Here is a 16,066-nt window from a genome sequence, read left to right as displayed (position 1 = left end):
AAAAAAAAAGTGTACAACATGAACAGGGTGCTCACAAAATCCAAGGCTGCAATCGCCCGCCTCCGGGCATATCAATCGCCGCCATTTCCACTGTGGGACCGGCTCCCGGCGACCCGGCGAGCGGCCGTCCTTCTCCTCCTCTATGCGGACCGCGCTGGAGACTTGAGGGTGGTCATAACGATGCGCTCGGCCACGCTTCGCAGCTTTTCAGGTCTGAAAGCGCTTATTTTGACAGTCCTTTTTTTGTATTATCATGAATGGTGCTGATGCTGATTTGGTTCGGCTTGACAATAGGCCAGGCTGCATTTCCGGGAGGCAAGGCGGATTCTGTCCACGAGTCACCATGTGCGTCGGCCCGTACCTTTAATGCAGCTGCTCCCAAGTTTCTTTACGAAAGCGGGCTTTGACAGCTCGGTATGCGCTGATGTCGTTCCTCAAGTACTGACTGTACTCGGCCTTGGACATAGACCAAATAGCCCGCCGCGAGGCCTGGGAAGAGATCGGCCTGCCCATGGACGACAGCAAGCTCCCGGCGCCGTTCGTGATAGAGAACCTCTGCCACCTCCCGCACAGCCTGGCGAGGACAGGTCTGGTGGTCAGGCCGTGCGTGGCCTTTCTGCACCCGGACCCGTCCAAGGTCGACGGGGCCGAGCTGCCCAACGTCGACGACACGCTGATCCCCAGGCTCGACGCCAAGGAGGTGGCGGCCGTGTTCAGCGCGCCGTTCCACAACTTCCTCAAGGCTCAGGACGAGAGCGGTGGCGGCGCGACCCCGCCTCCGGGCCAGTGGTACGAAGGCCGCTGGTTGGATTACAACAACTACAGGTGGCGGGTGCACTACTTTCACGTGCCCATCGACCGACAGTGCGTCACGAGGCCCAAGGAGCGCGAGGGCGGCCAGGCTGCGCTGGCGGAGCCTGAGGAGTCGGCACCCGAGACTAGATTCACGGTCTGGGGCATGACGGGCAGGATCCTGGTGGACGCGGCTCGCGTTGCATACGGAGAGGAGCCCGAGTTTGAGCACAATGACGAGTATGGGGACGAGAAGATGATCCAAGAACTAGAGAGCCAGATGCTTGAGACCAAGTTGTGAGTCCTGAGGCTTGGGCAGATGCGGGTTCTAGATTCATACACAGATTCTTTGTCATGATAGATATGTTGGAGAATTTGATCCAATTTAACTTGAGACGTTGAAAGACTTGTCAGGAAAGAAACCTGACAGTAAGCGTATTGTCGACTACGCTTGGGGGTGGGCACAGACAGAGCAGATGGTCATTTGAAACAGGCTTCCTCTATTTCGCCTCAGCAGCCGCCAATGCTCCCAGACGCCAATGTACAACACATTGGACGAGCTAGGCTATTGATATGGCCATTTAATCCCCATTAGTGTGGGACTGTCCCTATTCGACCTCATCCTTGTATCCGGTACTCCAAACATCCACACAACAGGCCTGTCTGCCGACCCTGATCGGCCAGGTATTCCTCTCTTTTAGAGCTGATGCTCTTGGTATCCGCAATAGATATTTCAATTAATGACAAGCCGTCTCTTTTGTCGCGGGAGTAGAGCCTCCAAACAGCAGATATCCCACAAAAGCACCAAACGAAACAGCAAGCATAACCCAACCGTTGTAAGTCATGAAGATGAGCCTAGAATGAGGGGGAAAAAAAAAATCATCGCTGGTCAGTTGATGCAACGTCCGAGACTTTGACATGTCCAAATACGAGAAGGAGGGGAAAGAAAACCTACATGATCATAAAGGCGTAAAAGTTCTGGATTCCATACAGCACAGCCTTGACAAAGTGAGCCTCGCGCGTGACCTTGGGGCGGCTCTGGCCTGGGGGGACGAACGGGGTGTTCTCGTTAACATTGTCGTCCGCCTCGGCTCGTCGGATCTTAGCAGGGGTTCGCGACAACATGGTATGAAAGTTCATGACGCCCGACTCGGTCTGCTCCTCGACTGGGGATGCCATATATTGATGATGCAAGGGGAAAGAGAGGGGGCGGAGGTTTATAACTTACGAGGAACAGCCTCGTTCTTCTTGTTGAGGTGGTGTTCATAACGACGGATCGATTCGCGAAGGGCTTCGTAGCCGGCGCCGATGGCGACGACGGCGAGGAGGGAGAATATCAGGCCGGCGGTCGAGCGGATGTGCCACTGTTCAAAGACGATGCAGAGGTTCTTGGTGCTCCATGTGAAGAGCATCTATCCGTACAGCAAATATGTCAGTAAGAAACAATAGCTCAGCTCCTCTTGAGGAAGCATCCTCGTCCAATGACGGCTTTTGCGGGGAGAGTTGTGTGTGGCTTCTGGAAAAGCGAAAAGCAAGAAAGCAAATATGAAGTCTTACGTTCATGCTGCACCTTTCCATGTCCATGCCGCCTCCGCCGTGGCCGCCGTGATCCATGCCGCCATGATCCATTCCGCCGTGGTCCATCCCGCTGTGGTCCATCATGTGGTGGGCGTGGGCGTCCATTTCTGCGCGCGTCAAGGTGATTTGTCGTGGTAGGCGATATTCCCTGTCGTTATGAGGTTCGGGCTGAGCTCGGCGGCGATGGGAGATGGGCGAACGAGCAGGAGCGCGTTCTGCAAGGGTCAAGGTTGCGACGTGCGTTAGGCTTTCTGGGGTTTTCGTTGGAGAAGGCGGTCGCCGCGTTACAGCAGGAACCAAAAGAAACAAGAAAAAAATGTCTGAGATTGAAGACAAACTTTCAAGAGGAAACAATCAGATGGGGGGGGGGGGGTTCAGTACAGATTCCGCGTTCGGGTTATAACAAGACCAGGCGGATGCTTCTACTCATATACTAGGTACGGCGAAAGGCGTCTACCCCCCCTCCCCTTGGAATCCGTCTCAGCTACTGGAGAGACAGGGGTGATTGGGGACAGTTTAGTATGAGCGGGTTTTCTTCGATTTGACACGCCACGTTTACAAGGGTCAAGCCAACTCCACTCTTTGGTCCGATCAAGCATCTGGCGCGTCAGACCGAATTGAATTTCCAACACCTGCTCAGGCCAACGTAGCACTGCTCATTCGTTCCATCGTCAAGTGGGAGGTGACAGGTATAATGGGAATTGCTAGGTAGGCACTTGTATAAACTGTAGACCAGAAATCAAATCGTGTAAATTCTATTGACTTTCAAGTCATTTTTTTTTTTTTTTTTGGGAGGCTCTATTGTGCTAAACGGATGGAATCCAATCAACCGTCAATCCTCCCGTTGGAGAAAGCTTCTCTCGAATGACGTGGGGTTTTATAGGACACTATTTGCTCGTCATAAAGAGATGGTCAGGCTAAAGATCAGACAACGGGTGGGGGATCCGCAGGCAGGTGACTGCTTGAGCTTTCTCTGGCCTGGCGGTACTTGCCTTAGTACAGCGCCCTACCGGAGCTATGGCTGCTTTGTTTTGCGCAAGTAATCCAATCCAGCTAATTCATCCAATGCTGCACCCCTCAACCTTGCTTAGGGTAAACGAGCCTCGTGCTATTTTTTGCTGACCAAATCTGCTCAGCACATGAGGGCTACCACCTGCCAAACAACTCACCCATTCGACTGACTTACCGAGGGACATTGAATCAAGGCTGTTCCCATCGCATAGAGATCTAATCTAAACGCCTGAACGAGATAAGTGAATAAACAAACAACTAGCTCTTCGGCGTTTCCAAAGAGTCAAATTCTTTATTTCACTCATACAACCTGGTCCTGTTTTCTTTACGAACAATGCTGGCCCCACCGGTAAATCTGCCTAAATGGTGAGCAAGTTTATCAATCTTCAAGAGCATGTGTTTTCTCCCCATGGGTTGCCCATGTGAATAAACATGGCGCTGCCTTTTCCCTCGATCTATCTTTAGGTCTCGTTTGAGTATGCACCTACGATCGCCTAGAGACAAGGACTAATGCATAGCAAACAATCCCTGTCGGGGGACCTTTTTTTTTTTTCTTTAACAAACCCAGGCTAGAAGAAAATTCGCATCTCCTCAAGCCCCCCATCAACAACTATTGCGTGTACAATGATGATTTTACAGTCATGGTGCGTTTGTTCTTTATTTTATTTTTCCGGTCTAGGGGGGTATCCCACCAAACATGACAATTCTCTCGCATAAACTCACTCACAAATGTTCGGCAACCGGTCTAGATCGTCGGCGGCCCCAATGCCCGGACCGACTATCACATCAACCAGACCCCTGAGTGGTTCTACCAGTACAAGGGCGCCATGATGCTCAAGGTGGTCGACGACGGCGTCTTCAGGGACATCATCATCCGCGAGGGCGACATGTTCCTGCTGCCGGGGAACACGCCGCACAACCCGGTGAGGTTTGCCGACACCGTCGGGGTTGTGCTCGAGCAGCGTCGTCCCGAGGGCTCCGTCGACCGCATGCGGTGGTACTGCCAGAACCCGGATTGTACGCCCGGCCAGGTCGTACACGAGGCGTCCTTCCACTGCACCGATCTCGGAACGCAGATCAAGGCCGGGGTCGAGGCGTTCAAATCTGACGACTCTCTGCGCAAGTGTGCCAAGTGTGGAGAGTTGGCCGACTGGTGCCCAAAGCCTGGTTCGATCCCGGATCCGAACAAGGCGTGATTCGATTTTCTCAAGGTTCAATCTTGCAGTTTGGCATTCATCGGACTCTTTGCTGGTGCTGCGGTAACCTCCCATCGTCATCAATCGCCTTGTATCTTGTATATAGTGAGCAGTTACAAAACGAGTTATGTACATGAGTTTTACATGACAAGTTCGTATTTCCTGAGGGGCGGCAATACTCTAAGTCTCCTTGTAAACATAGTCGCTGGTAGACTCCTCCACCGGGATCTCAATGCGGGCCTCCTCGATGTCCTTGCCGTTGACGCGAATGCCGGCACGCATGACGTCGCCGGGCACGACGGGGCCGACGCCCTTGGGGGTGCCGGTGAGCACAATGTCGCCCTTCTCGAGGGTCATGACGCTCGAGATGTCGCTCAGGACGCGGGGGATCCTGAACAGGAGCAGGTTGGTGGAGTCCTGCTGGCGGACCTCGCCGTTGACGCTGAGGTACAGCTCGACGTTGTGAGGGTCCGGGATGGCCGATTTGGGGATGATATGGCTGAATGGCAGGAAGGTGTCGAAGCCCTTGGCAATGTCCCAGGGGAGTCCCTTCTTCTTGGCCTCGTTCTGGACGTTGCGGGCTGTCATATCGATGCTGAGGGCATAGCCTTCATGAGGTGGGGAGGCTTGGTTAGTTTTCAGGATTTCCTTTTTTCTTTTTTTTTTTTTCTTTTTTTCTCTTCCGACTGACTACCCATCAGTCATTCACGGGGCTCAACGTTCGTTGTAAAATGTCAATGGTGGAGAGGGATTCTGGGCAGTTGATAGCAGGTAGACGCAGAGAGATAATAGTGGCCAAAGACTGACTTTCAATGGCATCTAGAGCACCCTGGTCGTCGTCTGCCTTCAAGTTCTTGACCTCCTTGCCAATGATGAGAGCCAGCTCCACCTCGTAGTGAAGGTCGACACCTTTGGGTCGGATCACAGGTCCAGCGCCGGGCGCAACAATCGATGACGGCGGCTTGAGGAAGAAAAATGGCTGCTTGGGCTTGGCGCTGTTCAACTCGGCAATGTGGTCTGCGTAGTTGCGACCAATGCAAACAACCTTGCGTGCGTTTCGCAGCGTTGCCGCGGTGTTTGTGGCCATGCCACGACGAAACGGTAATCTCATCATCCTTTCGGCAGCCTTTCTGAATTCCAAATTGTATTTGTTTATTCTTTCCGTTGGCCCTTTATCATTTCTCAAAAAAAGGAGATTCTAGTCAAGGGCTTATAAGTATGGAGCGTATGGTGGTTATTGTACAAACAAAACAGTCCGACAACGGGCGCATGTCAGCTTTGCTGGGCCCGTGCGTGGGTACAGTCCCCACACGCGCCGCAACACGTCTTGCCGAAAAAGCCTCTTTCTCGTTAATATTGATTACTCCGAAAAGAACCTGCTCCTATTCCGCGTATTTACGCATGAGCGAGGTTGTCAGGCGGGATCAATACTCCATATAACTGGAGTCAATCATTCTGTGCCTGCGACACGATTATATGATTAACTTGTCGCCAATTTGCACACAAGGTGCCATTTTCTCCCCCTGCTTTCCAGCTCAGAGCTCAAGGTTATCCACCCTTCTTGCGTGTGTTCCAGGGCTTGTCATCCGCCATCACCCCGTAGTACGATTAGCACGGATATCCGCCGTGAAAAGTTTTTTTTTTTTTTTCTTCTTTTTTTTTTTTGTATTTGGTTGTGTAAGTCCATGGTGGACTATTCCAAAAGAAAAGAAAAAAAAATTGAATCGAGACCATCCGCCAAAGGTCTTTCATTCTCAATCAGGATGAGGAGTAGTGCACAAATTTGCAACACCATCAGGAACTTGCAATTTCTCGAGCTGCTTTGCTCCGCTCATGAATTGCATCATCAGGCCGGCTTCCATGTGCCAAGACATGTGACAGTGGAAAGCCCACAGACCAGGGTTGTCGGCCACGAAGCGAATCAAAACCCACGCATACGGCTTGATAGTGAGAGTATCACGCTTCGTCACATTGGCCAGGCTCTCTCCGGTCGAGGACATGATCTCAGTATTGTACTTGTTCCAGTCGAACCCGCTGTCTCCAGTAGCCATGATCCAAAAGTCATGTCCGTGGAGGTGAAACGGATGGCTGCCATCGTCGAGGCTGTATACCAGCAGGTCGACAACCTCTGTCGTGTTGCTGTTACTGACTCCGATGACGTACTGGTCTTCTGGAAAGAGGCCTATGCGGCCATTCTCACTCCAGCCGCTCGCCTTGGGTGAGCGTAGGCCTTCAGCCGCCTCGAGAAGGGTTGTTGAATTTTTCAGGGGCATCCAGGTTACCGTCTCGTTGATTTTGGCATATGTCATTTGGTACGCCCCAATGTTGAAGTGGAAGTCAATAGCAACGATCCTGGTGGCAGGAGGCGGCGGTTGGCTGATCAGGGGTACCAGGACTCCTTTTGCAGGATCCTCGCACATGACAGCCATTGCATCCTCCCAGTCCTTTGACGCTGCCGTAGGAACTATGTTTTGATCTTTGCCCTGGTAGTGAAGCACTGCTTTTGTGGTACTGTCCAGTACTGGGTTTTCCTCTCCTTTGAAGCAGTGAGATATCATCCTGCTTCTGATCCAGTAGTTGTTCGATTCGGTTCCCTGATTCGTGTCGACCACGACACTATATCGCTGGCCTACGTGAATAGGAACACGTCTAACAGAGTTTGGACGGGTCAGAATCCCGTCAGCCTCGATGATGCTGAGAAGGTGCTTGTCGATGGCAAATTCAAAGCTGGCAAATCCGCCAGCGTTGATGAGTCGGAGACGAGTTTTGCTGTCTCTCTTTAGGGTGAGAATCGTATGCGAAGTGCCGCCATGGCAGGTTCTGTTTGATTCAGTGCCATAAGACGAGCAGTTGAAATAATTTCGACCGTTGACGAGGCCATTATCCGGAATTGGCTCGTCGTTTTCCACACCTGGAGCAAGGTATCTGGCAAGGTTGACTTGGCTTGGATCATGGTACCAGTCTTGCAAAATGACTATTCTGTCATCATCATACGTCTCTCGAACTTGCTTCTCCTCGGGGGCGTGGATCACAAGCGGCCCAAGAACACCATCCATAGCCTGACCCTCATGGTGGGCATGCCACCAGAAAGTACCAAACTGGCCCTCGAGGGTGAAGTTGTAGACCAGTGACTGGCCTGGCGGTATGCCGCATTGGGAAACGCCAACCGTACCGTCATAGTAGGGCGTTGCCTTCTGTTGTATACCGTGCCAGTGAATAGCCGTGGGTTCCGAGTCGAGCTTGTTGGTGACATTCACCACAATCGTATCCCCTCTGTTTGCCTCTATCAGGGGTCCTGGGAACTTGCCGTTGACCAGCAAAACATCGCGGACAACACCATCTGGCCATGCCTTGCCGCGGGTGATGACTAGATCGTAGGTACGGGTTGTCGGTGGCGCCGTCAAGTTCCAATTCCTGTCGAGGATGTACTGGTCCGTATCTAACCTCCACTCCTCCAGTTTCGCCGGGTCCTGGCCGACCAGACCTGGTGGGTGGATGTCATCCGATTTACTCCCAGACTCTAGATTCGATGAAGCCTTGGGGTTACTTCCAAAGCTAAAAAGGGAAGCGGGGCGGGAAATAAGCCCGGAATTAAGCGTGAATGTCAGGACGATGAAGTTGACCACAACCAAGAAGCCGATGACGGCTACTGTTCGTTGTGAGAGCATCCCGCGCAACAATGTCGATGGGTTATCTGACGGTTGGAGGGTTGCTAGGCAGGCAATGGCGGCTCATATCTGGATCCGCAACGCGATGCGTCCTGACGAATGCGTCCTTGACGAAACAACTTGGAGATAGATGAATTAATGGTCCAAAATTAAGTCTGGTGATCAACGATGCAGATTTACGGTAGCATGAAAAATTGCAGGTGGTCAATCCATTCCAACCTGGCTGTCACCCAATTGTCAGGCGTTGATGCGTGGCGCAGGGTAACCGTAGCCATGGATGTTACGAGTTAGGCAGTTGACAGGCAGAGTGGCAGTGGTTACGTACAGGGATTATTACCGACCCCGGTCCGCCCTCCCAGTTCGGTCTGTGTCTGGAACGACCTAAACTCCGCGAGGATCAGGTAAGAGCCAAGAAGGGTGCACACCTTGGGGAAATTTCAAAAGCAAAAAGAAAACCGAGCTGGCCATCAATTTCAGCACCGTACCTACCATATACAATTCCTCTGCCACAACCCAAGTTCCTGGCCTAGTTCATCTAAACAACTTTAAGCTCAACACACCCATGACAGACTCTTTCGATCCAACTGACGAGAGGTTGATGATGCCTAGATCAGGTTGCATTATTTGCCCCCATAATTATAGATATTTTCGGTTTGTCGGCGAAAAAAAAAAAAAAAGAAGACCGGCATTGTCTAGTCGCGAGTCAACACTGCCGACCACCGCTTGCGCTCAGCCCGTACCCAGTAAGGATTGTCATGCGCTAATTTAAGAAGCATCAAAGAGGCATGCACAACCAAAAGCTTACTATGGTACTGCGCACCATCTCACCCCCACTTCCCTCTCTGGAACCAGGCCAATCGGGCTTGAGGCCAAGCTTTGAGCTTGTTTTTCTGTCGATCAAAGAAACGAACATCTCCAGTGCAGCTACCAAAACCGAACCCCCTTTTTTTACGTAGTACGTAGTGTTGTTTTAGCAGAAACGTTTTCGAAAACCGGTCCGTAATTAAAATAAATCTCAGAAGCCTCGCACGCCCAGTCAGACCGTTGTCGCATCAGCTCTAAACATACTTAAGTCACGATAGGTCTCGATTATAATATCGCAGTTGCACAAAAGAAAGAGAGGGGGAAAAAAAATCAGATGAACCTGCTTTCTGGTACCCTAGTCCCTAGTCATGTGTGCACTGTAGTCGACATGCAAATTCCAGACTAGGCCATCGGGGGTTTCCACACCTCCAACTCCCACATCCCTACGTATTTTAGTTACGTTCCTTGTGGCTTGCATGGAAACCCCCTGATTAATAACTTCCCATTCGGCAGAGGCTGAGCCAATCTGGTTCATTGGACCCTTTCATACCAACTGCCTGGCGTGACCGTGTCATTGTCAATATAAGGGTCAGACTGTGCCCCCAGTCAACGGTAACCCAGATCCCAGTGGCGGGTGCCGAGCGGTTCTAGGCCTACCCTAACTCGAACTGGGCCTCATCTAAGCCAACTCCAAGCCGCTTCCCTGCCGGGCACATTGGACTGAATTTGCTTCTTAAATCTTCTTTTATTGTTCTTTTTTTTTTTTTTTTTGTCTCTCAAGGTTCTTAAAGAGGGATATAATCCAATTTGGGTCGCCTCATTTCGCCCCCGCTAATCCTGTTAGCAACCCAGAATTGTTTGTGAAGCGTCTTTTTCTGACCTGAGTTCGCGATTACTCACTCACTCATTGCAGTGAGCTGTTGTCAAATCCGACTCACATCATCTTGCTGTATCACACTGCACCGAAGCAAAGGTGAAACAACGAGGTCAAGGCGCACCTAACAATTCCTTGCTGAACGAGTTGTTTTCTTGGGTTATCGATATTCGTCGTCACTCAATACCACGACGCTATTCCCAGATAATTCCGCCAGCATGAGGTTGTCTGTCGCTGCCATGGCCCTTGCCAGCTTACTGGCGCCGGCTACTGCTACTACCGGGCCACCAGTTGTCCAAAAGGGCAGGCCGGCACAAAATGTAATCATGCCTTCGCTCAAGGAGATAATAGCTGCTCAAGCAACGGCCAAGGTTTCCTCGCCGACATCTAACGTCAAAGGAGTTGCATTTGACCGGATTGTCCAGATATGGCTTGAGAACACAAACTTCCAGGTATGTCGTTGTTTTTCATAGGCTAGAATCTTTGGGTAGGACCAAAAAGCAGATTCCACAACAGACGCATAGATTAATGACTAACATATCCTCTCTCTCCCTTCACGCAGGCAGCATCCGGGGATGAAAACTTCAAATGGATTGCTAGCCAAGGAATCCTCCTTGAAAACTACTTTGCTGTGACGCATCCCAGTCAGCCCAACTATGTTGCCGCTGCATCCGGTGACACCTTTGGCATGGAATCTGGCGAATTTTACCGCTTCCCCGAGAACATCAGCACTGTGGTTGATCTACTAGACACCAAGAAGATCTCTTGGGGTGCGTATCAGGAGGACATGCCCTACGCCGGCTACCAAGGATTCAACTTTTCCAACCAGAAGACTTTTGCCAACGCGTACATGCGCAAGCACAACCCCCTGATCGTATTCGACAGTATTGCCAACAATCCCGACCGTGCATCCCAGATAAAGAACTTTACCAGCTTTGAAGAGGATTTGACCAAGAAGCAATTGCCACAATGGTCTTTCATAACACCCAACGTGAGTCTCTTCCAGTTCCCATCCCAACCTTGTGGTTCATACCAGATGAAATTGGGTGGACGCAACATGGCTAACTCTGCTTTTTATAATCGACTATAGATGGTAATTTTGATGCTTTCACGATGATTTTCCTTTAAACTTATGTCAAGTCTGTTGCTAACCGTAACTTTTAAACGTGCAAAGACCAGCGATGGTCATGATTCTGGGTTTAGGCACTCAGGGCGCTGGACCAGAGGTTTCCTGGAGCCGCTGCTGAAAAACGAGTACTTCATGAACCGTACCCTCATCATACTTACCTTCGATGAAAGCGAGGTCTACACGATCCAGAACAGAGTCTTCACAGTCCTTATGGGCGGCGCGGTCGACGAGAAGCTGCGCGGTACAACTGATTCCATGTTCTATGACCACTATTCCACCATCGCCACTGTCTCGGCCAACTGGGGCCTGCCTTCGCTGGGCCGTTGGGATTGTGGAAGCAACATCTTGTCCATGGTTGCCAACAAGACCGGCTACAAGAATGTGATGCCAGAGCTGGAAAAGCTCTTCCTCAACGAGACGTACCCCGGGCCCGCATCTGAGAAGCGCTACACTCCCGGCTGGTGGCCAGTGCCAGACACGAGCTCCTCGTGCTCTCACGGCAACGGCGTCCTGGCGTCCGTCAAGGACATGTGGAAGAACCTCCCGGGTCCTGCGTACAATTACAGTGATGCTTTCCCATACGACCAGCGGACCAATCTCAATACGGCCGCGCCGGCAATCAAAGGCTCCATGTCCGTTGTGGGACCGGCGGCCGGTTCCAAGGGAGACAACTCCGATGAGAAGAAGAACGGCGGTGCGTCTTCTGCGATCGGCAGAACGACCGTCTGCCTGGGTGGTCTGGCGGCTCTGTTGACCTTCTTTGTCTAAACGGGCCGCTGATAATGTTTGGGTACACATCTTGGGATAAAAAGAAGAAGAAAAAATCATAGCAAGGCGTTAGGCATGGTTGGATATAAGGGTGCATATACAGGATACATAATTTTGACTGCAATCAGCATTTACTTGAATTCCAAACCAATCTTTTATCCCAAATAATTACCATCCTGTATTCCTGTATATGTCCTTGTTCTTTTCCCATCTCATTTCCCCTTATTTGCCAATCTGTCTGCCTTGCCGTCATCATTCTTAACCCCTCCTAACCTTTATATGACCTTCTCACCCACACTTCTAACTTAAATCCTTTATCCCCTCGTCTACCTCCTGACCTACCCATCTGTAATTTCTATGTAGGGATTGTCTTTCGCCGAGCATATTCACGATTTAGAAAGCTTGTCATGGTTTCTCCTGTGATCACTTTCCCGGTATCTTCCTCTGCCTCTCTTTTTTTTTGCTCATTCCCTTCTTGGATGCGCTCTTTGAGGAGGGCCAACCGGGCGGATAAAATTTCGAGGAATTCCCTCTGGGTTCCGCCCACTTTGAGGAACGCAAGATATCCCTACGTTGGGGAAAGGATCGGTGGCGGTGAGAAAAGCAAGTGAGCGGGGCGGGATCGTCGGCCAGTTTGCTGGCGAGTAGAAGGTAGGGATGATCTTGGTATCATACCCCCTTTCAGGATCAAGGCTGAAAAGCCAGCATCGGCCTGTTCCCTCGATCGCCTTGGATCCTTGCTTGCTGTCCAAAGACGCTTTGCCATTGCGTTTGTCACGAAGCAAGATAGATTGGTCCAGGCCACGCAGCCAGTGGTCCACAGATAGTCAGCATTAGGAATCTTTGGAGCCGCTCGTTCTATACCGGGGCCCCGCGGTCCGGGTTTGACTCAAGGGTGTGAATGTGCAACGGTATGGGCGCAAGCAAACTTTTTTTTTTTTTTTCTCGGCTTGCGCCATCTCCAAACAGGAAGCCGAAGCAGTGCCATCTCAGTCTCCGAGATCACCACATGTGATAATAGGCGGTGTGACAGACAGTTGGCCTAATGGGGTCTTGTCAAGATCCCCGAACAACATTGACGTGGCTGTGCTTCTGAGAAGATATGGAACCCTGGTGGAAGAACTTTTGGCAAGTCGGCAGTCCGAGTGTTACCCGAATTTGGACGCAGCAAGAGAACTAGAGATGCGGCGACTATCTGATATCAGACATCACCGTGGTTAGGTCGATGTTCAGTTGTAGACTAAGTATACAATCATTGTTATGTCGATATTCCACAGGGCGAGAACAAAAAAGCAGCCATACAAGCCGGCCCCTGGCCCCCAGAGTCACGGCTGAAGGAGTGACCGGGGAGATCGAGACTTTGCTGCAATGTAACCATGCAGGCCACGGTAGGATTGATGGGCGTACATTTTCACGTTTCCACTGAGGAATCTTCCGGTGACACCGCCATGGACTATACTGTGTATACTGGATCCAGTTAACGCCAGCCTGGAAACCAAACTTTATCATTGTTACGACACGGGGATTTCAAACAACATGCAAAGACTGCTCCGAGACGGATGGAACGTTGCAGAAATACCCCAGACCTTTGAAAAGTTTGTTTTGTATGCTTCTATCGTCACTTTCCGGGAATGGAGACTGGGTCCTTTGCATAACAACTCGAAAAAGCAAAGCTATGTATCTAGTAACTCAACGATTGGCCTACCAGCTTGTCTGCCTACTGGCTTACCTAGTGGCCTAACTATTTACGTACCTATTCACGTATTGCTCCCTTGTTTTCTCGATTGAATGTTTACTACTACTAAAAATTGGATCATAGGGTAATCGGTTAAACAAGAAATGCCTCTTTTGTACAACTGGGCCATCAAGGCCCAACTTGTATGGAAGACCATATACATGTCATTGACAGAGAGGAGTATACATAACCCCCCTCATAAAACCCTATGTATCACAAGGGTTTAGTTTTCATTAAGCCAGCACACAAACCGTGAATAACCTATCTCAGGAATAAATTGGCAACATGAGAGCTGATATCACTGGTCCGTTTGTATCCCCAACATTGTAAAATTTCAATAACTATGACGCTGTAACATGACGGTACAATTTTGAGTGGCCTTTGCACAAAAGGGTATATATATATAGGGCCGATAGCAACAAAAAATATGTGCTGTGCGATTATAGTGTTTTGTCCGCAGCCTGTTTTCCCTCAGCGGGAAGTCTTTGTGCTGGCTATAATAATCCAAAGTCTCCCGCGCCACCAATTTAACAACCGACGCCGCTCATTACCTAGGAAAGTTCAGTGTCTGCCCAGAGGGAGTAATAGTGTTGACCCAGTTGACTTCTCCTTCCCGCTCGCCCTTCATGACGAGCTGCATGTCCCTGACGCCACAGAACATGCCATTCCTACCAACGCGCTGCACGAGCTTCCAACGTTTCTTTTGTGTGTCCCAGACTTCCTCCACGAAGCCGTCGCCCTCCTCCACTGTTCGGTGGGGGTTGTGCGTAGGAAGGCCAAGGAGAGGGCTCAGTATGCGCTGCGGCAGCGATATCAACCTCTCCCAGCGCTGCACGATGGGCAGCCATTTCAGAACCTTCCAGCTGTAGGCCACACGCACGTAAGGGTTGACAAAGGTCTCGACCTCCTTGGCGTCGGCCCGCCTCGCTACCTGGCTGACGTCAGCTTGGAATAGGCAACACTCGCAGGCGTCGAAGAACACCTCGGGCTCGTAACGAAATCGAATGGGCGCCGACACGTTACGGGGGTGTGCCGGGTCGATGACGTGAGAGTTTGTGTTTTGAAAGTCCGGCCTCGGCAGCTCGCGCTCCATGTTTTGGACGTAGCGAGCCTGCATGGCCACCATGCCACCCCAGCAGGACTTGACGGGGACGGCGTCGCTCTGTGCCCCCATGGCTGCGCGTGAGAGCCCTTGGCCCTCGTTGCTGAAGATAGGGAAGATCGGTAGGCCATTGGAATAGCCCTCGGCGTCGCGCTGTGCGTACAGGTCGTAGAAGAGAAGTGGGTTCATGTAGTCGAGCGCGCAGGCCGATAGAAACCGCGTGCGCCCGTCGGCGCCGACGTTGGTGCTAAAAAGCAATTGGGCCGCATCGATTGGCCTGAAGGCCACGTCGTTGAGGAAAAGAATTTTGTCAAAACGCTGGATGCCACTGTTGTCGCCCTCCTGGAACCTGTCCAGAGGCCTTAGCGCCCTGTTGCGCATCTCCGACAGGTATGTTAACCGCTTGACCCGCTGACTGCCATCAGGCATGGTGACGTTGGGAAACCCATCCAAGTCGACGTGGACGTCGTTGACAATTGAATGACGGCACGGTACCCTCCTCTTGAAGTTCTCCAATGCCGCCTCGCCCTCGGGTCCGCTGTCGTTCTGGTATATACTGAGAAATACATTGTTGGCGCCAATGAGGTGGATGAGCTCAATGACGGCCTGGCCCCAGGGCCCCGAGGATAGGTGACCGTCCTTGTCGTAGAGACTGACGGATATGAAAACCTTCTCGTCGAACGAATTCGCACAGCCAGGCTCGGCCGCCTTCCCTCGACATCTCGTCTTGAGCTCGAGGTAATGTGGAGGCGGGTGGAGATAAGAGGTCCCGAAGAGTGGTGTAAGTATCAACAGTCCCAATATCGCCGGCAGAAGATATTTGAGAAAGATCAAGAAGGACCGAAGGGGATGCCTCCTTATGCTCCTCCTCAATCTGCGTAACCTTGCTCGAGACCAAGAGACGAAGCCATCGCGTCGCCTGCTGCGAGGGTACGGCTTTTTATATAGTACCTCATCCAAGCTCTCGACATCGATGCCGGACCCGGAGCCAGACGTATGTGAGGGGGAGGGCGGTGAATAGTCGAGAAACCCCTTGCGCTCCTCCGAGGCCAATCGAGTTCGACTGAGGCGCGCCATCGGTATGGCCGCCGTGAAGCGTGTGGTTGCCTCTCAGGTGTAGGATCGGATGGGGTCGCTATTTCGTCTCGTCGTTATTTGTATGTGGATTCGTACAAGACTAAGCTCGTCGGAGTGGCCGTAGGAGCAGATGATGTTTGGTTTTTTGGAAAATTCGAGCCGAGAGTTTTAGGAGTAGCAGGCCTGGGAGAGCAATGTCGCGAACCCCTGACAAGTGGGATTATTAAAAATTAGGTAGGTAGGTTGAGCGAGCGCTACTGGCCCAGACAGCAACGCCGGCAAAAATATGAGGACGATGGTGGGATTTGGTAGATTCGCCCAGGCTGGGCTGC

At 51.4% G+C, this 16,066-nt stretch overlaps 7 protein-coding genes across 7 annotated transcripts in view; 3 read left to right on the top strand and 4 right to left on the bottom strand.

The window, feature by feature from the left end:
• The window catches only part of PpBr36_08617 (uncharacterized protein), a gene marked incomplete at both ends in the record, with an annotated part of 1,610 nt that extends 416 nt beyond the window's left edge, over window positions 1–1,194 (top strand). Inside the window, 4 exons of the mRNA XM_029895745.1 lie at window positions 46–211; window positions 295–345; window positions 468–1,089; window positions 1,188–1,194. Coding sequence (XP_029747158.1) covers window positions 46–211; window positions 295–345; window positions 468–1,089; window positions 1,188–1,194 — 846 coding nt within the window. The remainder of the gene's footprint in view (window positions 1–45; window positions 212–294; window positions 346–467; window positions 1,090–1,187) is intronic.
• Window positions 1,195–1,529: 335 nt separating this feature from the next.
• PpBr36_08616 (uncharacterized protein) lies at window positions 1,530–2,475 on the bottom strand (the record flags this gene model as incomplete). The annotated part of the gene is made up of 4 exons (XM_029895744.1): window positions 1,530–1,647; window positions 1,748–1,958; window positions 2,021–2,204; window positions 2,350–2,475. 4 exons carry the CDS (start codon window positions 2,473–2,475, stop codon window positions 1,530–1,532), a joined length of 639 nt encoding a protein of 212 aa, XP_029747159.1.
• A 1,240-nt stretch (window positions 2,476–3,715) lies between these two features.
• Window positions 3,716–4,577, top strand: PpBr36_08615 (uncharacterized protein; the record flags this gene model as incomplete). The annotated part of the gene is made up of 3 exons (XM_029895743.1): window positions 3,716–3,747; window positions 3,950–4,025; window positions 4,131–4,577. The coding sequence occupies 3 exons, from the start codon at window positions 3,716–3,718 to the stop codon at window positions 4,575–4,577; spliced, it is 555 nt and encodes a 184-aa protein (XP_029747160.1).
• A 180-nt stretch (window positions 4,578–4,757) lies between these two features.
• PpBr36_08614 (uncharacterized protein) lies at window positions 4,758–5,691 on the bottom strand (the record flags this gene model as incomplete). Its single annotated transcript, XM_029895742.1, has 2 exons — window positions 4,758–5,185; window positions 5,385–5,691. 2 exons carry the CDS (start codon window positions 5,689–5,691, stop codon window positions 4,758–4,760), a joined length of 735 nt encoding a protein of 244 aa, XP_029747161.1.
• A 640-nt stretch (window positions 5,692–6,331) lies between these two features.
• PpBr36_08613 (uncharacterized protein) lies at window positions 6,332–8,245 on the bottom strand (the record flags this gene model as incomplete). The annotated part of the gene is made up of 1 exon (XM_029895741.1): window positions 6,332–8,245. One exon carries the CDS (start codon window positions 8,243–8,245, stop codon window positions 6,332–6,334), a length of 1,914 nt encoding a protein of 637 aa, XP_029747154.1.
• Window positions 8,246–10,141: 1,896 nt separating this feature from the next.
• On the top strand, window positions 10,142–11,820 carry PpBr36_08612 (uncharacterized protein; the record flags this gene model as incomplete). The annotated part of the gene is made up of 3 exons (XM_029895740.1): window positions 10,142–10,375; window positions 10,486–10,914; window positions 11,098–11,820. The coding sequence occupies 3 exons, from the start codon at window positions 10,142–10,144 to the stop codon at window positions 11,818–11,820; spliced, it is 1,386 nt and encodes a 461-aa protein (XP_029747155.1).
• A 2,282-nt stretch (window positions 11,821–14,102) lies between these two features.
• Window positions 14,103–15,734, bottom strand: PpBr36_08611 (uncharacterized protein; the record flags this gene model as incomplete). The annotated part of the gene is made up of 1 exon (XM_029895739.1): window positions 14,103–15,734. One exon carries the CDS (start codon window positions 15,732–15,734, stop codon window positions 14,103–14,105), a length of 1,632 nt encoding a protein of 543 aa, XP_029747156.1.
• Window positions 15,735–16,066: the final 332 nt, after the last annotated feature.

The sequence above is a fragment of the Pyricularia pennisetigena genome, chromosome 5 (genome assembly GCF_004337985.1).
Source record: "Pyricularia pennisetigena strain Br36 chromosome 5, whole genome shotgun sequence".
NCBI lineage: Eukaryota > Fungi > Ascomycota > Sordariomycetes > Magnaporthales > Pyriculariaceae > Pyricularia > Pyricularia pennisetigena.
The sequence above is the reverse complement of the archived record's forward strand: the minus strand, read 5'-3'. Positions and strand labels throughout refer to the sequence as shown.